This window comes from Dermacentor andersoni, chromosome 4 (genome assembly GCF_023375885.2).
Source record: "Dermacentor andersoni chromosome 4, qqDerAnde1_hic_scaffold, whole genome shotgun sequence".
NCBI lineage: Eukaryota > Metazoa > Arthropoda > Arachnida > Ixodida > Ixodidae > Dermacentor > Dermacentor andersoni.
Window position 1 is genome coordinate 67,550,146 of NC_092817.1, and position 27,307 is coordinate 67,577,452.

Consider the following 27,307-nt stretch of genomic DNA (forward strand, 5'->3'; position numbering starts at 1 on the left):
GCACACCCCTAGTTGCATCATGTGCTTTGGTTTCTTTATACAAACAGCCGTATAAACAAATGAATAAACAGCCTCATATCTAGAAACTGGAATATAGGTAGATGTCTATTTGTTCCGGCGGGCCAGGCGCCTACCCTTTTGATGAATGAGCACAAATTACGAGTTGTGCCATGGCGCTCTTTGGCCATAACTGGACCTTGTGCCATAAGAAACTACACATCATCATCACAAATTACGAGTTAAGAAGTGGTTTAACACTGACTTTATAGTGTATATAAATTCCCATTTTGTTCTACTTTGTGCTCGTATATGCCTATTTTTGCTTTTAGCATCTGAAAGTGCTTTTTCGGGGCGCTATTGTTTCGATAGCTCATTCGGTTACTTCTTTGCACAATACTTGGTAGTAGTGGCAGACGCTATTTCTAATGGCATCGCACCTGGCAATGTCGCTTAACAAACAAGCGCTTGCGTTGTCGACGTTGGTTGAGCTTTTGAGCACCTCTTGCCTTCTGCCTGACACACGCAAAAAAAGAAAGTATCGCCAAGAGTATCCCTCTTTCGCTGTGGTAATGAAACTTAATGCTACACTGCAAGCCGATATTCGAGAAGGAATGACGCACAATTTCGGCGAGAGGAGTGCTGTAGATTGTAGCTTGGAAAGACCATTGATTGCACATTGCGTTGCCTGTTTCTTGGGCGGAAGCGCGCAAAATCCACTGGAAGTGTTGTCGACTATAACTACGTGGTCCGCTTTTTCGGCACCTCCACCCCTTGTATGGTTGAACACACGCCGTTGGCGGCTCATCCAAACTTTGAAATAGCTGTGCTCTGCCCCTCTGCAACAAACTGCTCATCGCTCGACCCTCCCGCGCTCTTTTTTCTTTTAAGTAAGTGCATCCAGGGAGATACACACTCCTTTGCTCCAACGTGTGATAAACAGAGAAGCACTTTACCAAGAATAAGGTCTTATTGACTTACAAAACAAATTCTTTAAGGAAAAGTTCTGTATGACAGTTCATGAGGCGGGACACAGCCACCGCACCATAACACAAGTTTAATGGATCAAATTTTGCGTGACAACAGCTATCAAAAAAGTTTGTGCAAATGTGCAGTCTGCCTTAAACAGAAATCACGTACTTAATTTCTGGGCAAAACAATATCAGAGGTTTTTAGAGTCGAACGCTTAACAATCCCAGAGTGCGTAAAGCCGTCGAACACAACGAAATACACACACAAAAAAAAACGCTCCTTTCACCTCTCGCAGTGTCTAGCGCTCGTTTCCAGACTACGAAGCTTACTCTGAGTAAAAAAAAAAAAAATGGCACAGTCTTGAACCCCAAGACCCAGAAATGACAATCATGTGTTAGCGTTACTTTAATTTTTTACAAGTATTTATAAACGTGCACTAGTCAACACTTGTTTTCTTACTGGAACATTTGTTGAATTCAGTTTATTAGGCATAGATTGTTGCTTCTACATCAACCGTTTAGCAAGCTTCCAGGCATATTTGGTGTTTCTCGTACGTGGTCCACTTGCACTCAAGCGTGTTGGCTGTAGTGCACGGAACGACAAAATGCACGATCGTGTATCGAGCATAGCCCCACGAAGCGATAACTTGCACAATGTGGTCGCTGCCTTTCAGGCCTCAAAAGCGAACACCACTTTAATTTCTTATCCCTAAAATGGGCTGCCCATGTTGAATACATAAAATAGGCCGTGGTTTGTGAATATTTTATAGCGCCTACTGAGGCCTCTATAGGGCATAAAATGAGATTTAGGGGGCCCGTTATAGGGGTCTAAAATCCATATTTTAGTGCCTGGAAATCCGGTCTCTACTCATATTATTTCCATTGTATTATTTGCAAATTTACGCTAAGATTGTCATTATAGGCTGCAAAACTTTAAAGTGTGAGAGTAAGCGCTGACGAGCTTTGTTCTTGTTTATTCTTTTTTTGTGTGTGTGTTTGTAATCAGACCATCGGTATTTCGCAGGTTCATCCTGCTGCCATCGGGAGGTCACACGTATCTAGATGTCTGATTTCAATACATATTTGATTTCTCGATGTAATATTTATCCATATTTTTCATACATCGCAAATAACTTCTGTCCTTCTTTTTCTGCACCTGTTCGTGCGGAGAAAGCGCAATGCTTCCAAGAATATAAGCGCACCGTTTTTTTTTTTTTTTTGCTTTAGTAGCATTTCTGGTTTTGCAATATGAGTTTGTGGGCTCTCAAAAAGCTTCCACTTCTAACGTGGTCATTTCGTACAGAAGAAGTGACCATGAAAAGGAAGCCTGCAGACATGATCGCGCATAAGTCGGTGGTCTAAACGTGCCTAGCAGTTTCCGCGCCAAATTAGAGATTTTCATAAGGTTCCGGGCGGCTGTGGCTACCACGAGAATAATAATCGATGCTATCACAAAGATCTTAAATCACTTTTTCTTAAAAGAGTATGTTGGCCCATCGTGTACTCTACACCGTGCCAATTTTGCGATTTCGTTCCTGCTCTCCTTCAGCATTGCAACAGTTCCAGTGGTTCGTGTTCGAAGCAAGCGTACCAGCAGAGAGGAAGCACGTGTGTCTAAGCCGCTGGCTATTAATAAACGCGTAAGTCCTGCATAAACGAAAAGTATGAACGCGGAATGCATCCTTGAAGGGATGTAAATTCGACGCTTTATCGGAACTCGTAAAATGCTACCGCATAGTATCTATCACCTGTAGCGCGACAGGCAAGAAAATGAATAAAAAAAAGGGCAAAGTAAACATGGGAGCATTTCCCGCTTTGGTGCGACCCAAAAGCGCGTGTTGCGAGTTAACGCCGGCTTGAAGGAAAACCAAAGGCCGAATGTCTACATGTGCCCCGCGCCATAACGACGGCCTTGAATGACGATTGCGACGGCGTTATCTCAAGACAATCTATAGCCAGCGTCGAAGACGTGGTCTGCCGCCTCTTGCATAAGGGCAGAGAGGGCTGACGCCATAACGGTGCGGCCGTATAGCCGTTAGCTTTAGGAATGCCTCGCGCACCGCCACCGTAGCGGTCTGACAGGCCGTGATTTTCCCGTTTTCTTGCTGCTGCATTGTGGGCAGCACATGGAACTCGTAAGGGGTTATTCTATTTCTTCATTTCTTACAATCTGCAGCTAGAGCGGAAGGCGCTGGCGATCACCTGTTGCATAACGGGTGGCAGCTGACGCCACAATGGTGGAGCTGTATAGCCGTTAGCTTTGAAATCCGTCGCGTCGGAGTGTTCATTTTTTTTTCTCATTTTTGTTCATGAGCGGAATGTGCGAGGAAATGGTCATACCAGATAATGGAACCGGCTGCCCATTGTGAGATGGGAAAAATAAAGATTTCACGCTACTCTTATCAAGCTGGAATCGAAATTCGATGGCAAAACTCTTTCGCAGAGTTTTAGAGGTGATTAATATAAGGCAAGGATATAATTTGTATAGAAAACTTAGCAGGCACATTGCTAAATGAACAACAGGCAAAAGAAGCACGAAGCCAACAAAATACCGCGAACGTGCAAACGAAGTACGGAACGCTGCTGGCGCTGTTTACTTTCCAACAGGGCCTATGTTTCTGTCGTTGTGACGGGGTGCTATGAACAGCACAAAAAATAAACATGTATGGGAGGTGGTTTTACTTGTTACGCTTACCTTTGGAAGCAGGATGATTAAAATGCGCGCATGGTGACTTGGATGTCAAACCCAATGTATTTTATAATTATGAGCTAACGTGAAAACCTGTTGTGAAAAAAGTCAGCAAGGGTTGCGTTTCTATTAGTACGTTTTTCTACGGCCGTTTCCAACGCGGCATTATTTGAAACACTTGATGCAATGCGTTACCATAATATAGATAGACAAAGCGCATGAATATGGATTCTTTTGCCGGGTCATTTATTGTTTAAAGATATCTAAACCTTGTTTTCATGAACAGCAGCATATACTTGTGCTTGTCACATAGAAATTAATGGGCGGAAAAAGTAAATATACTTATTTAAGGCTCTATAAACCACAGTAGAAAGAGCCCAATATCAAGAAAAAGCACCAACACATAACGTTTTGCACACAGCCCGACATATCAAAAGACATGACGGCTTTGATAGAAATCTGCAATGAACATTGCTATTTACGTTCTTTTCAACATCTTATTCAAACTTCTAAGGCAGTTTCTAATTACAATAATTCAGAGAACGGGATGTTTGTCAGGTTATGAAACCGAAGACGATGAAGCAGAAAAAGTCAGAGTTAGAGCGAAAGATTCGTTTCGGCAGCGATGCTTTTGATATGTTAAATATAATCAGCCCCAATGGCTAGTAGCTCTTCAGGTAACCCACCTCGCCCATTCGGCTGACCGATTTGTAGCCAAGTGACCTTGCTGCCTCGAAATCAGCGATCCACGTGGGTGATGCACACGTAAAACTGGTAATACTCTAGCTTTTGTCAGGAGTATTGACTCAAGGGCCGGCTGTCTATATTCACGAATACTCACGAAGAGAACAGAAATTAAGATGTGATTAAGATGTAATGTTTTTATGACACAACGTGTAATAGTAAATTTATGTTTTAATATGCTCCCAAAAGACTCAAAAAACCATGCACTGACATGTCTGTCAATCTCTGATCAATGCTTCATGTATAAATAATGCTGCCATATTTAATTTGATCGCTAGCTCCTATTCCTAACATTTAGAAGAATTGTGAGCCACCTGCAACATAATCTTAACAAAAATAATTCGTTCCGCTTTCTAATCATTTCGCACAAGGCAAAGTTGCATACAAATATTGGTACATTTTCTTACTAAAATGAATTCGATTAACATTCGTTTACTGTAATGATCCCTTTGGCTGCCCAATTATTAGGTCACCTATTTGGATCGGAACGCTAGCGATTCCTCCAAAGAGGGCTCAAAGCAGCCGTAGAATATAGTAGTCTTCTCTCCACTGTCACCCTCTCTATGTTTTGATGGTAGGCACACATCTTGTCGGCGAGCAGCGTCCTCTTGGGATTGGGTGTACGTGCGGTAACATAATCGTACAGACAAGCTTCGTGTTTGCAAACAAGAAACCAATGGCGCCACAAGCGCGCAGACGCATGGAGAGAATAAAAAAAAATACTGTTTGCCATTTCTTGTCGAGCCATTTCAATTCATGGCCGCAGTAATCCGCAGCTTAGCTTTTCTATTTCCTTTTTTTTTCTTTTCGTTCTTTCTTTCTTTTTTCGCTGCACGACGATAAAAGACTCAGGGCCAATAGAACCACACGTTCCTCCCAGAACCAGCAGGTTCGCGGTAGGCAACAGTAGGAAGCTATCTGTGCGACGTCATGGCCTGGAGCATATTTATAAGAACGCTTTTTTTTTTTTTCAACCGTATTCCACTTTAAGATTTTGCACGAATAAGTCATACACGATAACATGATTCGCCATCGGAAATGTTAATTAATGTGAATCTTGTTAAAGTAGAAGTATACCGATCACTAGAAAATAGCTTTAATATACTTTCGCTAGCACAGGTGAATAGTTAAAGACGTTTTACCCAAAACTGGAAACAGACGGAGCCCTTCTCAATGCGCTATAGATATGTGGTTCGCAAAGCTTCAAAGGTACACTTCGCAAAGTAATGTATGACCGTAGTCATCAAAAAGAAATCGATACCAGTAGTAAACAACAACGGATACTAAAGCCGGGTTTCGAGAACCATTTCATTAGTCTCCAAGGCCCTAGGGCGTCTTTTGTCGGAATAACGTTAACACAAATGAAGTGATCAATTTTAGCATGTATTTCTAGACACTAATGCAGTTTTAAGGAATCTCGAAAGGTGAGCGGCAAGCTCTGCGATTGGACATAACGAAAGACCTCGTTTGAACAATATGTTTGTTATCACGTGCTCATTTTAAATTTTCTTATGTTGCAGACGAATGGCGTATGACAGCTTACAGGATTAATTAATAAAGCGTTGGGAAAATCCGGTTTACAGCAAATAGTGTCAATTGGTTTCTGGGCATTTCTCGCATAATAATTCTTGCACTTCAGCTGAACGGACCACATGGATCGTTCGTTCGATTGGAGCACGACCGCAGACGAATGTTCTCGGGCGACACCCACTTCGATGCCGAACGTAACGCCGGAAACCAAAAAAAAAATGCTAATGACTCAAATTTGCTAACAGCGACTGTGCGTGTGCTTATGTGGTGCAAAGAAGGTTACGTGACCAGGGCAGGAAGAGGAACTGTCGGTTCGCAGCGGCGATGGTGATCGCGGACTGTGGGGCCGCAGCATCCAGGCCGCGATATGGGAAGGAGCAACGGAGGCTCTACTCACCATGGTGCTTGTCTTGCCGACGACTGCGGCGACTCTGTCGCGGACCACGTCAATCCACAGAGAAAGGATGGGAGAGGATGAGGGCAGCAGGAATCAAGACACGTCACACGTCGTTACTGGTGGTTGTCGAGAACTGGTGGAGAGGCGGAGGGGGAGGGGGAGGATCCTAATAAGAGAAGGAGGGAGCGCTGAAGAGGGGGGAGAGAGAAAGTGGGCCGAATGGTTGGTGTGGCGGCGGATTCTATTTCAGTCCGGGAGCTACGGTATGCAAATTAGGCGCCCAATGGTATCCCTCTCGCGAATTGCACGACGCTGGGCACGTTGTCGCAGCGATGGCAGGCGGTTGGGCAGACAGGCAGGCAAGCAGGCGGCAAGGGAACAACACACAAACGTCTTGTACGGCGAGCGAGCGCGTGTGCAAGCCGCCCTGCTGCTGCCGAGAGTCGAGAACGCGCTAAAGGAAGGTTGCCCCAGTCGCAAGTGGGTTTTATACGACCGGTGCTCGCATGACCTAGTGGCCTGCCCAGTTGGTCACGTGGCGTCTAGGAAGACATTCTCGCGGAGAGCGCGCCGGGAGAAAGCAGCCAATGTCCCCAACCTTCCCCCACCGCCTCCTCTCTCCGGAACGTGGGAACGTGTGCGGGGCGAAAGCGCGCCCGCGGAGCACGCATTCGACTCGTAGGGATTCGCTCTTCTTGGCAAACAGAAAGTGACAAGTAGTGCATGTTTACTTCACTAGCTCCGAGCACGACGTGTTTTGGGAAGGGACTCTATAAGTGACCGGCAGAGGGTGCTTCCTTCGCCAGTGGAAAGGATTGGGCTGTGTTTACTCGATTCGTTAAAGGGAATCTAAAAAAAGAAACTAAAGTGGAGCTGTATTCATAACTTGCGCTTCTACAATACGAAAAAGTCACTCTTACCGTGACAGGAGGCTTTATAAGCCAGAACAGACGCAAAAAACGTAAGATTGGTGGCGACGCCACCGGGAAGTTACCGTACCACCTTGACGTGAGGTCATAGATTTTGACGGCGCCTGCTGTGCCTAGTTTATTTAATGTCGGTAATGAGGGGCTACATCGTAGTTGAAGGTAGCTACAGACTGAACTTGAAGAGTTTCGGGAATCTTTACTGAGCCACAGTGGATAATTACGAGAAAATACTCTGAAATTATCACATCACACCGACGTACAGGCACTAGAGTTCGGGCGCAAAATTTTGTCTATGCAGGACAGGTGCCTCAGTGCTAAATATACAAACTCGAAACTAAATACGTTACAATAAACATAAAAGAAACATGACCGGTGAAGCACAAAAAAAGGAAGACAGTGCTTAGGGAACGTGATAAATAAGGCTCGGTAAGCCATTCCCTCCAGCGTTTTAGTTATGAGCAGAGGTCGAGCGCTAACTTCAAGATTAAGGAATTGGCGAAGAATCTCGAGTGATTCTTGGGATTCAGTGTTGTTATCCGCCATAAGCTCAAGAAAAAATCTGTCATTTTAAATTTAGAATAAATAATTCTAACTTCTTGCCTTTGATATACGTGTTACCTGTCGTAATTTATCGCTCTATGACCAACTAATCAACAGTGGCCTGGCACTTTTGGCCATAATTAGGCCTCTTGCGCCACGAAATACCGAATTCGTCATTCATCATTGAATGCATGTTAGGTTTGTAATGCTGTATGTAGTATTAGGGTTCCAAGAAGCGTATTTAAGTTTTCAGTTGATACACGCAAATTATATAAGTAGTTTTCTATTTGGCGGTGTCTTGCAATCCCAATACCTGAAGAAACAGTTTGCGAAATACGCAAGGACGTTATCTACGTGTCGCTCCCAGCAAAGACTGTTTGGATTGTTTCCCCTAGGTACATTCACCTTCGGATGTGCTTTAATAGGGATGGTTACAGCGTATGCTCAAGTGAGATCTGCTTGTACGTGTGCTGTTCTGTAAGAGTTAATTTAGTTAGCATATGTGAAGAATTAAAGCATGTTATATAGATTTGAGATCTGCACATTTTGATCGCGCGATTGTGAAATTTTAGGAAGTAACACATGATCATCTCTCTTGTAGAGACGTCCTTATTCTACAAAATAAAAGGCAGTGGGATCAGCACACTGCCCAGAGACACATCACAAGTGACAAAAAGAGTGTCAAAGTATGTTGCCAGATCAAATTAACATGGCCTTGATTCACTAGGTAGCACTTAGTTCGTTAAGTTAAAATATCGTAATTAAAATATCGTAGTTAAAATATCGTATGTTTCATATTTATTGCGGTGGGTAAGTCATTACCTTTTTACTTAATTCTTCATATAGGAAAGGCGCACAACCACTACTGTTGATTTGTCACGAGAACCACTTGCGACCAGACGGAAGGTTACCTGTCGTCGCAAATCAAGAAAACCTGTGCAGTGAAATATGCACTGTAATAAATCTAAAGTCTAGTTCCAGGGTCTTCACATTATTTCGTGAACTGGGTATTGAGTGTTTGGGTGCCATCATTTTAGCAGCTTTCCATCTGGTGCACCTTGCATTTTATGTTCATTCAGTATCTGTGATAGCAGAACTCTTGGCCGCTAAGTCCTGACGCTCACACAAGCCATGAAAACTCAACATTTTTTGCGGACCTTGCAAAAGCAGCAATTGTCAGAAGCCTCATTCTACCGCTGATTTGGCTACTGCACTAATCCATGCGTAACGAAAAGCTAAGCTGAATGGAAGCTGCTATGTTGCGCCCCAGGCCTGCAGGATGAGCTCGAACTCCGGTTTGGCTGTTTGTCGGAGTCAAGTCTTTTATGTTTCTGTAAGATTAACATTTTTTTGCAAATAATTACGCTCTGTACATTTATGCGAAGAGGCTGAGTAGGGCTTGTGGCGTCGCCAGTGAAAGCAGGAAGGGCTCTGTGAACAGCAGGTGGACAATTTATATGTTTGAAGCAATTTCGTTTCATCAGATTTTATACACTTGGTCATGCCCTTGGGATATGATGTGTAACTATCCAGCCAAAGTCTTAGTTGTGGTTTTCTCTACACTGCAGCGGTTGCATCCTAAAGAATGCACGTTCTAGTGAAATGATTGCCGGCAAGACAACCTGCAGCTACTAACCTGCTCTTTCTCTGCCTCGGAATTGCAAGTCGAATGCCGCGTGCTGCTAGAGACTTTCAAGCGTTCTACTCTAATGTTCTATTGGCTATGTGAGCTTGATGGCCCACAAAAATCAGTTGCAAACCTTGCCTGAGCGGTCTGGGAAAGCCTCTTTGAAAGTAAATTCAGTGACAAGCATTTATTTCACCTCCGTGAATCTGTGGCCGTTGCAATGACAAAAACAAAGCTTGTTAAGGGCCGGAGACAAGAGAACACATCCAGCCGCGGGTTTCGTAACTGTCTCGCCCACGGGGAATGCTAACTGTTCAGTGGCAGGAGTGAAGTCATCAGCATGTATTCTGCGTTGCAGAGTAGCCAGTAACCAAGAACAAGACTGCTTAGCTTCTGTGATCTGACGAAAAATGGATTTACGATACGGCATGGACGATGGCCCATTCGGATGAAATGATGTTTGTGTAGCATCGCGAAGCATATTTTATTCAACCTCTCCCAGACTATACCGCCGCTCTCGCCGATGAATATCGCAGAATCATGGTAAAAAGCAACTTTCTCTGATCATCTATCCGTAAAGCAACAATTATAATACCTGACCGGGACGGGACTGGAACTCTGGACCTTTTGATTCCAATATTAGCGTTCCACTTACCATGGAAGCTCATGAGTGCCAACATGTGCACCAGAAGAAGTACTTACCTTATAAAGCGCGGGCTGCATGCCGGAGAAGCGTAACTGCGACGTAGTGTGTGGCGGCCAATGTTACCCCTGTCAAATCGGCACTTTCGAGCTCGCTGGAGTCAATGCAGATTGAGCGCTGCTACGCCATTTTCATGCACGCTTGACTTCGAACATGTTATCTTCACTCGGTCTTACTTATGTTTCGCTTGAAAAGTTCGATGAGGATCGATTTCAGTGATAATCAAATCCGCGGGAATCTTAAGTAACACGATATATTGTTTTACTAGCAACTCAGGCACTTGTCAACCTGTAGTGGAGAACAAAGTATAAGGACCATCCACTAATGAAGATGAGGTGGAGGAAGATAATCTTTTATGTAGAATTTCAAAGTACATAGCGTACCTTGAAAGCATAAGTTGAATAAGTTGAAGGCAATTAATGGTCAATCTCTGCGCAAAGTGCGTACTGGTGGTGGTGTGGCCAACATGTCTCTTTTCAAACCCTATTCTTCAATCGACAGGCCAAACAGTATGATTTAAAAGCAGCCGAAAAATAAAATAGCAGTACTTGTCATGTTGTTAAAGCCAGCTGCTTACACAGGTTGGTAGCAATTTCCTTTCATGTTTCTTGTCTCCTAAGCTTTTTGAGCATGAAAGGCTTTTAGTTCCCGTGGTCGGTGACCGTCAAGTGACCTTGATCCAAAAGCCAGCGCCGTTATCCGGGCTATCAAACGAGAAAATCCAAGTTGAGAGAACAAAACGAGATCCTCCAGGAAACCAGTCAAATCTTAAGTGCGTTCTCTGGACCTCAACCCTTTGTACAGGACCACATTAAATACTCTAGTTACTGCCCAAACAAGTTACCAAAAAAATGTTGCTTCCAACTTCTTCCTAATGTTTGACAATATCACTCAAGCTGTAACTTCTGGTACGTTAAAATATTATTAGACATTTCCAATAGTGACGATCAAAAGCCTGATACAGAGTACCATGCATTCATTGTCATCTTTCGGCGCTGAGACAGCGTTGTCTGTGCTCTTTTGAACGTCAGCGATCCATTAGTTCTGGGACGCGGGTTCTGTGTCGCTTCGAGAGATGGCGCCACGCTGCGTGGTGCCATCGTGGCGCTTCAGACTCTTTTCCTCTCCTAGCTGGGCAGTGTGCTCTTTTCGCCGCTTGTCGCGCCGCCTTCCGCCGGTTTTCTTCTAGATGGACAGCGTCCATATGGACCAGTATGGCGTGGTGTGGTGCGGTGCGGTGTGGTGTGTGTGTGTGGGGGGGGGGGGGGGGGGGTGTCGTTGCGAACATACACTACACTCATTCTAAGATTGTGGCTAGTATCATCTCCAACCAATCTACTTTGTCAGTTGCCATTTCATGCTTACATCTACTATCGATTATGGGAGAGCCAGCAAATTTTTTCGCGTGGACTAGATGATTACTAGGAAAATATTCCTCAAATCTGTCATCTCTCTTTCAATATTGCGTTGTAAATGCTGCATTAGTCATATCAAGGTTGTGTCTCGAACAAATGTATTTAATTACTACGTGCTAATAGAAGACGATGAAATATTGTATTTAGCGGGACGCACCCACAAGCGGCCACTGCTGACGTGATGACGACGATTTGCTTTGCTGGATGTTGGCTGGCTTCCATCTTGGCTAGTGCTTGCTGCCCTTGTAAGTACACCCTGTAAATAGTTTCGCTACTGTGCTTTCCCGTAAATATATGACGAGTTGAAGGCACTTAAAAGTAATCTGATATGCCAGTGCTTGCAAGAAAGGTGCACCGCTGTTCATGCCAACTTGAATGGCTCCTTTAAGCGTGCTTCCTTGTTTGTGCATTCTGCTAACTCAGAGTGCCAAGGTTGATATGCTATTCATCGCCATGACACAGCCTAGCCCGTCTAAATTTATAGCAGACAGTGAAGTAGAGTCTCCAGAAAAAAAAAAAAAAAAAACGTAAATAATTTTCAGACGCCAGCATCAAGCTACGCGTAGCGAGAATTATCGCATGCCGCGCTCAATTAGATAACGTCACCTTTATTGCTGCCCCGCTAAGTAGGAAAACATCTGTCAACGAGACTTTCCCACTTCCCAACGATAACATGGTTACAAGTGCGCAGTGCAGCATCGTACCATTTCTTTCCTGAATAACGAAAAGTGATTACATAACTTTAACGGCCGTTGTTCAGTGGCAATTATTTCTTTCTCGCGCCCGAAATTCATGTGACTACATAGTAGGAGTTGTTGTGAGCACAAAACTTGAGAACTACGAGCTGTTTCTGTGGCGTCACTCCGCAGAACAAAAAAAGCTAACGGGATCTGACTGATTATTTCCACGTTTCTCAACAAACGTTGTGCAGTCTAAATAAAACTTTACCTAAATAAGTGAAAGCATGATGAATGTCACTTGCGTCACCAACAAACAACCTGTCGTGGAGTCTATGCCAGCACTGCGTGTCGTTCTCTTCACTCATGGAGATAACTATCGGGATGTAAACGAATCAATTTTTTGTGAGAAACCTCCTTGAACTCCTCCTTAAATGAATTTTATGTGTTTGCGGAAGTCACTTCGCGAGTACTTGGCTCAGCCAACTGGCTAACTATTGAATGAAGCACATCGATATCGAAACTCCATCATGCGGGAACCTTTAGGCTCTACGTATTATTCCTAAATTTTCTATAGTGACGAATAGGCTCGAGCTCACGAATTGGAAGCTATTAACACCTAACCGTATGAGTTTGCAAATATACGCTGTTGTTTTTTTTTTCGCAGGGGCGTCAGACGGATCGTTATGCCTTTATTTGAAAGCACGTGGTTAGTATCAGACGATTTCGTGCCTGATATCTGACATGTCATAGGCCTCGGTTTTGTGAGCAGCGGCAGGCGCTCTCCTACACCGTCGTTAATCTTAATTACTGTCACAAAACGTGTTGGTGTGGCGCGCCGTAATTACTCTCCTCTTCTTCCTTCGTCTTTTGTGCCCCTTTGCACATAACCTACATCTAAGGAATGTGACGAACGATCGAACTGGCGGAAATCGCAGCCGGTGTTGGAGAGGGAAGGCTAATATGGTGGTCTGGCCCGGATAATGAGAGCAGGTGAACGCTACGCCGGCAAGAAGACAATGAAGACTGGTCTTGGTAATAATAGGCAACGAGGTCGGCCAGTTAGCTGTGAGATATCGAGGAAGATCTAAGCACCATAAAGCTGACAAAGGAGCGGATAGGTTTCCAACAGCACCGCAGAAACATGCAAGTGAGCTGGCAAAGGAATCATCATTACACAGTATAAATCGCATGGCGCAGGAATGACTGGAGTTCGCTGGGGGAGGCCGTCCTGCAGTCGACTCTAACAGGCTTATAATTATCATCATGGTCATGGTATTAAGCCATTCTAGTGGAACATGAAACACAAATTGTACCACCCGAGACCTGCGTACTACCATGTGCCCTACTAAAGAGCCCCTACCTCTCTTCTAGACGCATTTGCCACTGCTTAAGGAGAGCGTGAGTTGGATATAAAACCAAGATATCCGCTAGAATTGCACAACGAAGGCAAACAAATTTGAAATTTATGAAGAACTTCGTTTTCAAAACGTTTAGAAATTACAAGTAGCGCTGGCAATATTACGAGAAGGTTGCACTAGAGAGCATCGCAACATATCGAGTATTGCAAACGCTATTTAGCAGTCTCTCGCAAATTTGCTTCTTGGAAAGGTTCACAAAACTGCCGCAGAATGAATGGGCCTTGCCGGCTGGTTGCAGTGAAAGACTAGATATTTTCCGTTTTTTCTTTATCACCTCGTGACCACCAATATACTTTAACCAAGGCTGCACAACTCAAAACAAGCGAGAGCGGAAGCCAACTTTTCAGAAAGCCATATGGCCGCAATCAAGTGAAAAACATTGCATCTTTTTCTTGCAAAAAGACAGTCTGTTCGGCGTCAGCCCTCCTCCTCCCCCGTATGATTTTCGCAGTACTCATGCTTCTTCATATACACAGAGCATCAAGGGGACGCTGATTGCTGCGCATCGGACTTCGTACCAGCCAAGCAAAAGAAAACGCCACCAAAGTACAAATCTACAACATCCTCGGTCGTGCTTGAATCAAACGACGCTGTTGAGTCTCAGCGCCTCCGCAGGGATCCAGCGACGACGGCAGCCAGGATAGCCTACAAAAGCAGGCTTCTATCGGGCTCCTCAGTATGGTGCAGTGTCCTTGCCATCTTCGCAGCACTCATACTTTTTCACATACGCAGGTGAGCATAAACCACTCCTTGCATTATACGCTCTGTAGTACGTGTCTGCACTGCTGCCAGGATGTGAGTGTGTGAATGAACTTGAGTGCCTCCATCATGTCAAAGGACATGACTGAAGCTTTCGGTAATTTGTACGAGAAGTGGGAGTAGAGCTTAAGGATCTCCGAGAAAGCGATAAAGTTTGTATTGATGTTTGTGACAACGTCAAGGAAATATCAGATGAAATTCAATCGCTTTGTGACAAGGTCAATGAGTGCATAAAAACAAGCCAACAACTTCGAACAGAAAACAAGAAACTACAACAAAACCTTGATGGACTGGAGCAGTATACTAAGGCGAAGGACCAGAAAATCAAAGGCACCGCCAATGATGGCGAGACTATAGCAATCGTGAAATACTTGGTGATGGCATAGGAGAGCAAGTCTATCATCTGACGTAGACCCTCGCCATCGGGTGGCTGCTAGCAGCTCTGGAGACAAGAGTATAATCGTTCGTTTTGTCCGACATTACAAAAGAAACGTCTCTTAACCAAAGCTGGAAAGCAAAGGTCGTCCGCTAGAAACTCAGGTTACGGCGCTAAGCAGACGAGGACGAAGTGAGACACAAACGACACATACGGGCGCCAACTTCCAACTGTTTATTTACCAGAACCCACGCAAACTTATACAAGAAACCAAAGTGACAAGTAATCACAGTAGAGATAGGCATTGGGTGATAGGAATTAACACTGCTCGTAGGCCAGTGATCTGTAGTGAATTATCATGGCAGGTACATATGAGCACGCATGCATAATCAGGCATAATCCGAGCATCCAACCAAATGTGGCATATGCACGTTCTAATCTTAGCAGTGATTACAGGCTATCATTTATGAATGACATTTCTTACATTTACAGTTTATTACGGGTGTGTGCGAAAGCCTTTTGCAGAAGATAAAACACGGAAAAAAAGTGCTGAAGTGAAAAGATAAAATGAACACACACGCACATAATTCCGCACGTACATAAGCTCTCCCACTATATACAAAAGGTCACAGCCACATACGATGTGCGCATTGTGTTTTCCGGCCTATGCAAATTGGCCAAAATTTGCCCTTTGATGGCGAATAAGCTGCCGGCTACATGCTTCAAGAAGCACGTCCCGCGCTCCACTAATTGTGTTAGCGATTTCGTTTACAATATTCCCCTAAAGTGTGGCAAGGTGTACGTTGAACAAATGGGACGATGCTTCAACGATCGAGCGAGGTAGCACCGGTTGGCGGTCAACAGCAACATCGGTGGCCACTTGGCAGACCACTGCAGGCGCTGTGGTTGTGCCCCTCCTCGACAAAAAGACCTTTCTAAGCAAAGCAAGAAACCGCACTGAAAGGGAGATAATCGAGGCTTTCTTCGTAAAAATATGAAGAAATAAGTACGTTAGCATGCCATCACTAGCATTAAATGACGAAGAAATGTCATTCATAAATGATAGCCTGAAATCGACGCTAAGATTAGAACGTGCAGCGGCGACATGTGGTTGGATGCTCAGATTACGCTTGTAATGCACGCTTGCTCATATGTTCCTGCCATGATAATTCAGTACACATCACTGGCCTGCGAGCATTGTTAATTCCTATAACCCTTGCCTATCTCTGCTGCGATTACTTTTCACTTTGGTTTCTTGTATAAGCTTGCGTGGGTCCTGGTAAATAAATAGTTGGAAGTTGGTGCCCGTTTGTGCCGTTTGTGTCTCACTTCGTCTTCGTCTGCTTAGCACCGTAACCTTTGTTTTTAAGTCATGAACCAACTAGCTCTGCAACCAGTTTTGTTCAATCGTCCGCTAAAGATATGGATTTCAAATCATTGCAACCCATATACATGTGTGAACTATAGAACTTGACCAGACATCCGAGGTAGCTGCTCGGTGCCGCAATTGTTAAGAAGTTTGAAGATAATTGTAAGTTCGTATGGACAAAAGGTGGGAAGGTTCTTGCGCATAAGGCAGATACGTCCGAGCTTCTCAAGATTGTTGAGTACGCAGATATTGCAAAAGTGGCGACGTGATTTCTGAAAATACATCTTTTCGATTTCATAGTGGATGACAACTGCTAGCACTACGACATAAGTGTTTTAAAAAATCTCTTCACCCGAAGTGTACATACTTTAAGGCCTTCCATTTAGACGTTAGAAGTATGAAGAGCAAAAAAGAAAACCTGAAAACATTTTCTCGATTCCTTGACGATTAAGTTTGACGTGATAATTTTCTCTGAAACCTCGTTAACGCCAAATTGCGTCCCGACAACCTGCGGACTATATGTACAGCGGTGTATGTAGTACGTTGCTCGGGTCATGGCGGTGGAATCGCCATATACGTCAGAGATCAACTCTGAATAATCAGTGACCTTACAGTAATTTCATCATGCATAAAGTGCCTTGTGGTCAAGATTGAGAGAATCATTGTTGCGGCAGTTTGTCGGCTGCCAGAAGGTACGAGTAGAAAGCTATATTTTATTTTTTACTATACTGATACCCTTCAAGTTACAAAATATTGAATCCACGTGCTTGTCGTTCTTGGTAATTAGTGACGTCAATATTAATATGCGCGGCGATTCTGCGAGTTCTAAGCAACTGCAGCCAATTTTCGATTCTTACGCACGCGCAAACATGCGCAAGGCCTAGCCGCTTGTCAGAAAAATATTAGTATTTGAAGGCTTCATACATACCAGACTCGAGGGCGTTTTCACACGGCACAATATAATAAAGGAAGCTCAATGAGGATTCTAAAAATGTAAGCCCCAGAGTTGGCACTGCTACATACTAAAATATAAATACATAGGAACATGGAAAGCAGATTGTACTCTATGGTTCCAAGAAAATATGTCCTGTAGCGCTAATGTATAGACTCGCATCAGGACTAAGCAAGTCTGTCGGGTGCATATTTAAATTAAATCCGTTCGCACCATTATGGCTGAGAGAAAAAAAAATGAATATGCTACACCTTTTTCTACTCAAGCTTCTCGTATATCACGCTTGCATAGAGCAAACAATGGAGAAAATCGTAAATAAATGAGAATATTTACAGGAAAAAAATGGAGGATGCCTAAGCTTCGCCTTTAAGAGTGGAACGCGATGGCATTCAAAGATCCCTGGCTGCTTCTCACGTTTCCAGGCAACTGGAGCGTATGTAACCGTAATGTTTACCTGGAAACGCTGGCCGCAAATACTATGCACGAAGGCGGGCTTTGTGTTAGAAACGCGGTCTCTTGCGTGGGCGGCGATGCGGCGGAGGCTAGCGCCAGCTAGGGGTATTGCAAGGAACTCAGCGCGAGGTCCGGGGCCTCCAAGACGCGCGCGCCAGCGTGCGCTAATGGCGGACGCCGCGGCCTGTACGTGAATTGTAGAAACGGCGAAAACGGGGTTTCTTGGAGTGTTCGCGGAACAGAATTATGTTTTCTCGTATAGACAAATTACAGACCGAGAGCTATCATATCTGTAAGTTGTGTGCATGTCGTAGTTTACGATTTTTCTACGTATTTTAGCTTGGGAAACTTAATTAGTTCAGTAAACTCCTTGCGTCACATGGATGGCCATGGTGGTTTGGAAATTTTTTTTTGCCAGAACGGCGTCCGACGCCTCACGCCGAACGCGGGATGTTTTGTGACACGCCCTGCCCAGTCAGCCCAGGTAGAGAGGCTGTGCCGAGGTCAATGTATCGGATGATGTTGGGTTGATGAGTACATGTCAGCTCTGGGACGCGTCACCTCCGGGTGCCAAGTCCTCTTCTCATCTGACAACGGCACGGGCTCCTTAACGCTATCGCGTTAAAAAGTGCTTCGTCTATGAGAAACTATTCGGCGATCCGAGCTAGATAAGCGACTAGCAATGCATTTTTTATAAAACATTGAATACTTAAAGCGAGACAAGTTTATGAATGCATACTAGTACTGCATATTCATAGAAACAAGCTTCAGTATTCCTCAGCACATGAACCCATGCATAGCAATCCATTGTGCACACAACATACTTCAGGTATCTGCCACAAGGACAGGATCTGGTAGAGAACTAGCGATATACCGCGTGCATGCACTTCTGAATGGTGTTGATAAAAAAGTAAACTTCTACGGCTCATTGACGAAGTTTAAACACCGCGTCAAACAGTTTTGTGAATGGGTATTATAAAGTTGTAAATTGTAGCTTGTGATGTGGGCCGCTCTTGAGGTCTATGGCCGTATGTCTGCTGTTCTAGATTCGTGTAAAATGAATGTATCCAATGTTGTGCACTACACATGCAAACGCTCAAAATGTATGTTCATCTTAAGCTTACTTTCATTTTTTTTTTCGTTTAGTATGTATATGTCGCGGAAAGCGTCGTGAGAAATTATCTGTATACCACATGTAGATGTCGCGGTTACCTTTGCTTATGGTTATGTTAATATATTCTTTGCTGCAATTCACATGTGTATTTGGTTTATGTATCAACACTGTTTGCTGAACTAATTTTCTTAGTATTTTTCTCTCACTAAATTTCTGTTTTTCTTCATGGAGAAGCCACATCAGGCCGAATGACATTTAGCTTCACTTCGATTTTCTGTATATGTGCACAGAAATAAAGAAACAGTCATGATTTGTTGCTGTCCCCATGACATCTTTAATGTAACATAAGCCCTTGAAAACCAAAAGTGGTTCTTGTGAAGAGTCAACAAATAAAATAAGTGCACACTGAAAGACACCAGTTTCAAGGCATTATTTGTTTATGTAATTGTTTTTATCAACGTTCTCTAAACCGATGGGGGGGGGTCTGCTCCTTCGGCGCCTTTCTGGTCTTCTGATGAACTCTGCAGCGCAATGCAGCTCTACCTGCACTATAGTCGCTGCTAGCAATATGGCATGACCGCGAAAGGGTCGCGAAACGGGTAATAGCTCCGTTTCTTATCAAGAAATTACATAAAACGCTCTCGGAATTCTTGCCAAAAACAAGTTATCTACCTGTTCTGACAATTTCTTAACGCACATGAACATCCATTTTCGAATAGAAAAGAACCTGATGCTTCATCATCATCATCATCATCAGCCTGATTACGCCCACTGCAGGGCAAAGGCCTCTCCCATACTTCTCCAACTACCCCGGTCATGTACTAATTGTGGCCATGTTGTCCCTGCAAACGTCTTAATGTCATCCGACCACCTAACTTTCTGCCGCCCCCTACTACGCTTCCCTTCCCTTGGAATCCAGTCCGCAACCCTTAATGACAATCGGTTATCTTCCCTCCTCATTACATGTCCGGCCCATGCCCATTTCTTTTTCTTAATTTCAACTAAGATGTCATTTACCCGCGTTTGTTCCCTCCTCACCCAATCTGCTCTTTTCTTATCCCTTAACGTTACACCTATCATTCTTCTTTCCCATAGCTCGTTGCGTCGTCCTCAATTTCAGCAGAACCCTTTTCGTAAGCCTCCATGTTTTTGCCCCGTACGTGAGCACTGGTAAGACACAGCTGTTATACACTTTTCTCTTGAGGGATAATGGCAACCTGCTGTTCATGATCTGCGAATGCCTGCCAAACGCACCCCAGCCCATTCTTATTCTTCTGATTATTTCACTCTCATGATCTGGATCAGCAGTCACTACCTGTCCTAAGTAGATGTATTCTCTTACCACTTCCAGTGCCTCGCTACCTATCGTAAACTGCTGTTCCCTTCCGAGACTGTTAAACATTACTTTAGTTTTCTGCAGATTCATTTTTAGTCCCACCCTTGTGCTCTGCCTCTCCAGATCAGTGAGCATGCATTGCAGTTGGTCCCCTGAGTTACTAAGCAAGGCAATATCATCAGCGAAGCGCAAGTTACTAAGGTATTCTCCATTTACTCTTATCCCCAATTCTTCCCAATCCAGGTCTCTGAATACCTCCTGTAAACACGCTGTGAATAGCATTGGAGAGATCGTATCTCCCTGCCTGACGCCTTTCTTTATTGGGATTTTGTTGCTTTCTTTATGGAGGAGTACAGTGGCTGTGGAGCCGCTATAGATATCTTTCAGTATTTTTACATACGGCTCGTCTACACCCTGATTCCGCAATGCCTCCATGACTGCTGAGGTTTCGACTGAATCAAATGCTTTCTCATAATCAATGAAAGCTACATATAATGGTTGGTTATATTCCGCACATTTCTCTATCACCTGATTGATAGTGTGAATATGATCTATTGTTGAGTAGCCTTTACGGAATCCTGCCTGGTCCTTTGGTTGACGGAAGTCTAAGGTGTTCCGGATTCTATTTGCAATTACCTTAGTAAATACTTTGTAGGCAACGGACAGTAAGCTGATCGGTCTATAATTTTTCAAGTCTTTGGCGTCGCCTTTCTTATGGATTAGGATTATGTTAGCGTTCTTCCAAGATTCCGGTACGCTCGAGGTCTTGAGGCATTGCGTATAGAGGCTGGCCAGTTTTTCTAGAACAATCTGCCCACCATCCTTCAGCAAATCTGCTGTTACCTAATCCTCCCCAGCTGCCTTCCCCCTTTGTATAGCTCCCAAGGCGTTCTTTACTTCTTCCGGCGTTACTTCTGGGATATCGAATTCCTCTAGATTATTCTCTCTTCCATTATCATCGTGGGTGCCACTCGTACTGTATAAATCTCTATAGAACTCCTCAGCCACTTGAACTATCTCATCCATATTAGTAATGATATTGCCGGCTTTGTCTCTTAAGGCATACATCTGATTCTTGCCAATTCCTAGTTTCTTCTTCACTGCTTTTAGGCTTCCTCCGTTCCTGAGAGCTTGTTGAATTCTATCCATGTTATACTTCCTTATGTCAGCTGTCTTACGCTTGTTGATTAACTTCGAAAGTTCTGCCAGTTCTATTCTAGCTGTAGGGTTAGAGGCTTTCATACATTGGCGTTTCTTGATCAGATCTTTCGTCTCCTGCGATAGCTTACTGGTATCCTGTCTAACGGAGTTACCACCGACTTCTATTGCACACTCCTTAATGATGCCCACAAGATTGTCGTTCATTGCTTCAACACTAAGATCCTCTTCGTGACTTAAAGCCGAATACCTGTTCTGTAGCTTGATCTGGAATTCTTCTATTTTCCCTCTTAGCGCTAACTCATTGATCGGCTTCTTATGTACCAGTTTCCTCCGTTCCCTCCTCAGGTCTAGGCTAATTCGAGTTCTTACCATCCTGTGGTCACTGCAGCGCACCTTACCGAGCACGTCCACATCTTGTATGATGCCAGGGTTAGCGCAGAGTATGAAATCTATTTCATTTCTAGTCTCGCCGTTCGGGCTCCTCCATGTCCACTTTCGGTTTTTCCGCTTGCGGAAGAAGGTATTCATTATCCTCATATTATTCTGTTCTGCAAACTCTACTAATACCTCCCCCCTGCTATTCCTAGTGCCTATGCCATATTCCCCCACTGCCTTGTCTCCAGCATGCTTCTTGCCTACCTTGGCATTGAAATCGCCCATCAGTATAGTGTATTTTGTTTTCACTCTACCCATCGCCGATTCCACGTCTTCGTAGAAGCTTTCGACTTCCTGGTCATCATGACTGGATGTAGGGGCGTAGACCTGTACAACCTTCATTTTGTACCTCTTATTAAGTTTCACAACAAGACATGCCACCCTCTCGTTAATGCTATAGAGTTCCTGTATGTTACCAGCTATATTCTTATTAATCAGGAATCCGACTCCTAGTTCTCGTCTCTCCGCTAAGCCCCGGTAGCACAGGACGTGCCCGCTCCTTAACACTGTATATGCTTCTTTTGGCCTCCTAACTTCACTGAGCCCTATTATATCCCATTTACTGCCCTCTAATTCTTCCAATAGCACTGCTAGACTCGCCTCACCAAATAATGTTCTTGCGTTAAGCGTTGCCAGGTTCATATTCCAATGGCGGCCTGTCCGGAGCCAGGGATTCTTAGCACCCTCTGCAGCGTCGCAGGTCTGACCGCCGCCGTGGTCAGTTGCTTCGCAGCTGCTGGGGACTGAGGGCCGGGGTTTGATTGTTGTGTTCATATAGGAGGTTGTGGCCAAGTACTGCACCAGGGTGGCCAATCCTGCTCTGGTGAGGGAGTGTGTTACCGGTTCTGGTCACCGGCATCAGGCCACACTCCAGGCCTGTTTATGCAATTTTATCAACACGCGGATTTTTTTTTTTTTTTTAATCCGGTGGAAAATTGCGCGGCACCGGGATTCGAACCACGGACCTCTTGCACGCGAGGCGGGTGTTCTACCTCTACGCCACCGCTGCACCTGATGCTTGAAGTTGTTTAAAAATACGCCATTCCCACTTTATTTTTTAAGTACAATGCGAATAAAAAACATTGCTCGGTTGCGTTATTAAAATGTACAAGAAATGGCTGTCTGCGACCTAATAGCGATATGTATCCGGCTGACAGCATGTCGAGAAATTCACCTATGAAATTCACTTATAAGGAAGTAGAAAGCCTCGAACAATGTCGTTAGTGCCAATCTTACCAAATCCAAATATCCTGGAGTGGCGTTTACTTCCAATGCACCGCAATGTGAGCAAATATTTACCGAGGTTGAAAACTAAGGCGAACGCACGAAACAAAAGAACATGTTCGCAGGGGCTACGATCCACCATCATTCAATCAAAACATATTGGAAAGGAGCATATTCGATTCCATTATGGACGCTGCTGTGCCTTCCTTATTTTTATCCCCAACCATATATCCTACGCTCTCACAGACTTCTTTTTTCAGTGAATGTGCGTGAAGCCTCCAACAGTTCATGTGTATTGTTTTTGGCGACAAAACTGCTGTTTTTCTCATCATATATTCAGTCCTAACGCACCATAGTAGTCTAAGGTCGACCATTGGCTGCTAACAAACTACTTGCGGACCGGCATGTGAAAGCATAGCTGATCAAGCGTTGCGCCGTCGTACAGGTGTGAGTTGTATTAGACATTGCACAAACTCAGTCTAATAGTTTTATCAACTTATCTCGCTAGATCAGTGAGCACAGCAAGGGAGTGTCACTAAAACGATGTTGAATGAGCACCGTACACAGATTACATTCGTTTGTCGCCTTTTGTATAGACTTATTCACGTCAGACGCAGGAGCGAAAATCGCATGTGTAACCTTTCCTTAGTCTAAATTATGTACTCTTTCTTCAGCAAAAGAAAAGGTGAGAAATTTAAAGAAGTGAAGAGCACGTTTATACTGTGGCTAATCTCGGTGGAAACATCGACATTCCTGTTTCAAGTATATAGACGTAAGAACATTGCCCTGTTTTGTAGTCACGCCAAAAAGCCTACCTACACGTGTGGAGAACACGTCAGGGGAGAAAAACAGTGTAGAATTGCCTGGGAGTCTTGAAGGACGCCAGGACACAACACCTGCCAGCAGTGGCCATGGTTGTTGTGCTAGCAAACATTCCTTCGCTCAGCACCAGATTAAATGCCGCCATGTAGCTCACAACATCGGGCCTCAGCAGTGGTCTATCATCGAATCCGGACTGCACAATGCAGATTGCGTATAGATTCTTGACCCTAAGGATCAAGGAAGGAAATACGCGGAGATTCTTTGTATCATTAGTACCCCGCTGTGCAGGCAGGTTCTTGGTGCGCGTAATCCCGCTCTAACCCTTGACTTTATGTCGAGGGTCATGAAACGATCACTTAGGCTACGCACCGCGTGCCGCGTGAAGGGGAATAGTTGGTTAGATATATGGCTCTCACATAAACACCCGAGGCTCAGTTTTAGGTATGAATGCTAAATACTCTTGTAAGGTAATATGACAAGAGCTGGACACTCTTAGTGCCTGTAATATCTTCAAAACGAGAAGCTCTTCTCGTCCATCAGCTAGCCACTGATAATTTCCCCTGCGCTCTTGTAGCGATCTGCAGCGTATATTCGGTGGTTCTTATGGTATTTCTTTATTTTGTACGTTCTACAAAGGTTATGTTGTTCAGATTGTTTGAAATTAATGAACCGATTGAAATAGGAACAAGCTGCGTGGTAGAAAGATTAATAATTGTCAGCTGATCACGTTCGCGTTTTGAAGCCCCCACTCGTTGATAGATATTGTAGCTTCACGAGACATTTTTACTCCCTGTCCATTTATCTGTCCGTCATAGTACTTTCAGTTCTACATTTACAGTCAGGCGAATGCATCAGTCACACCATCCTTCACTGATGGATGCTGTGAGCAGCTGAATGGCTGGTCGAGGATCTGATAAACTGCATTTAGAAGGCAAATAAATCTACGTCCATTCAGAGGCCGCCACTTGTAGGTGTAAGTGGTCATCACCAGCCACCAGTTTCTTGAACGCCTGGCCGACACAATTACAAGCATTCAATAAATAGTTCCTTTTTTGACAGAGTAAATGTGAGTTGTTGTGATGTGCATGTGACAGGCTTTTTCTGCTCGAATACTGTATTGAGCTCCACATCTCTGTGCATATTTTTCCCAAATATTGGAAACAGAAGAGCGTCATCTCATCCCGTGTTTCTTTGTTTTCTGATGTCAAGCAACAAATACTATATCAAACTGTCCGGTCTATCGCTCAAAACAAACATATCCTCATCTCCGCAGCCCGACCAGCACTGTGTATTTGTTGGGACGATGCAGCACCAAAGTCCCCAGCCAGAAAACTGATGAACATGATGATGTTCCTCTTCTACGGCCCTTCCTAGGGTGGAACTTGATCTTCACCTTCAAATCGCGCGATGTCGCTGTAAAGGTCTTGCGCGGTTCACGACAGCACTCCTACACGGCCGCTCCCTCTGCGGAGGCCCATGGGGACCTCGAGCGACGGTATGGCGCTCCGCCCGGCAAAACCTTGCTCGATGGTGCACCTAGCGTGCATTGATTGGGCTGGGCGAGCTTGTCACATATGGAAAAAGGTGGAAGTCACGTGGGGACAATAAAGAAAAGAAGACTATGTACATGCATCGATTGCATCGTTCTTCTATAGAAGTTCAGGTGCCCATCCTTCTAATGACGGTGTCGAACCTTCGACTTCCTGTTCCGTGGGACCTGCTAATGGTAATCTGGTTAACACAGATTTGGAAATGGTAGATGTGGAACAAAGCGCTCGAGCGTATAAAAAATAATGTCATCAATCAATGATTCTTCCTCCGGTCCTCATTCAAAAGCTAAGAAAAGTCAGCCCAGTGCTATACCAAAAGAAAGTATGCTACAGAAGGCAGTTGAGGCTGCGGCACTTTCTAAACAATAGTGTCGCTGAAAGTGCTTCAGTGGAACTGTCGCTCTTCATATTATGCTTCGGTAGATTTATTTTTTCTAACTAAACAACTTAACCCTGATTTAATTCTTTTACAAGAAACCTGGTTAAATTCTGCAATGCATTTTCACATAAAATTTTACAGATCTGTTCGTCTAGACCATCCTACTAGAGGTGACGGATTAATTTCATTTATTTCGTCTCAAATTTCCCACAAGGTCAAAATTTCCTTTCAACTTTCTACTCCTGAGTGTGAAATCCTGGCGATAGAGTTGAACCACCCTGGATATTGAATCTCCCTCGACAGGACACACGCACACTGGATAGGGCTCTTATTTCTTGTGGAAGGGACATCCTACTGTCAGATTACTTCAATTCTCACCATATATCATGGGGATGAAAAACCAATTTCTGCGGCACCAGGTTCCGGAACTGGTCATTGGACAACGGGCTAACGCGTGTAAACTCAGGATCTATTAAGTTTATGCGGTAGATCTTATTCTGCAATAGGTCTGACATTCTGTGGCCCGAGTCACTCCATATCTTCTTGGTCGACTGTTAAGTATGCGACAAGTAGTGATCACCTTCAAGTAGTTTTTGAAATAGCACGCCCTGTAACGTTTATGAGTGATCTCGTGCAAATTTTCATTAATTACAATAGTTTTAGAACATGCTTACGAAATGCTCTTTCATCTCTGTTTGACGCGTGTACTGAGGAAGAAACCACGACTATCTGTACCGCTTTGGAAGGTTCTTGCAAAAAGTCTGAATTTGAGATTCGTCTAAAACAACAAATTCATACAGCCGTTGGTGGAATGAAGAATGCACTCGTGATTATAGAAAGACAAAAGCCGCTTGGAAAAAATTATTACATAACCAGAGCGCCAAAAATTAGAGTGATTATAAATTTTTTTAGCCTTCTTTAAACATACAGTTTCAAAAGCCAAAGACGAATACGACTACAAGCACTTTGACTTCATACTTGACAATAAAAATAAACGCGCGCTGTTCAGTTTTATCCGCCGTTGAAAAGTTCGTCCACGTCCAATTAATATTGACTCTATAGTCTTAAGTAGTATTAAAATGAACCAATCACTAGAAGAAATCACGAAGGGATTAGAAATTAGGTTTTCTTCAGTTTTGCCAAATTGTTCTAGCTTACGAAGGGCATCAGATGATTTGTAGAAATAACCAATTAGAATTGGCTTAAATCGTGGAGCGACTGCTAGATTCAGCTCCCGGCGCAGATGGGATAACCTCTGCCATCATCAAAATTTCAGTTAAGGAAGCTCCTGGTGACCTTTTAGCTTTTATAAATCGCTGTTATATTTTCATAGACTCCGTCTGCATACAAAATTGCTAAAATAATTCCAGTGCTTAAAAATCATGGGGAAGGATATACAATAGATATAACCTAACCAATAACCTCCAATTTGGTTAAATTAATTGAAAGAATCCTTTACTCCAGGTATTGTTGCAACAAATTTCTTCTGCAATGGGGGGGGGGGGGGGCTCTATCCTCTCATCGCCGGCTACAGTCGACAATGCCATCACCTGCATCAACCTTATTGCCATGTGCACCTGTCAGTCAAGAACGTTGTCGTACTACCTCAAGAAAAAACTCATGCATCCTGAAGTCCAGGCCATTTTCGGGCCTGTCGAGCCATCCTGGGGTCACGTCAGAAGAATGTGCAAGCTCTTAAAATCGGAGAAGTGGCGCCAAAGCGGAATCTACAATGAC

General features: G+C 44.0%; 1 protein-coding gene and 1 long non-coding RNA gene across 2 annotated transcripts in view; one reads left to right on the plus strand and one right to left on the minus strand.

Moving 5' to 3' along the window:
• LOC126536240 (uncharacterized) overlaps window positions 1–6,777 on the minus strand; it is a 39,717-nt gene extending 32,940 nt beyond the window's left edge. Inside the window, exon 1 of the mRNA XM_050183133.3 lies at window positions 6,329–6,777. Coding sequence (XP_050039090.1) covers window positions 6,329–6,331 — 3 coding nt within the window. The 5' untranslated portion in view covers window positions 6,332–6,777. The remainder of the gene's footprint in view (window positions 1–6,328) is intronic.
• The window catches only part of LOC129386221 (uncharacterized), a 77,887-nt gene that overhangs the window by 17,880 nt on the left and 32,700 nt on the right, over window positions 1–27,307 (plus strand). Inside the window, exon 2 of the long non-coding RNA XR_008613673.2 lies at window positions 14,117–14,372. This is a non-coding gene — a long non-coding RNA (uncharacterized lncRNA). The remainder of the gene's footprint in view (window positions 1–14,116; window positions 14,373–27,307) is intronic.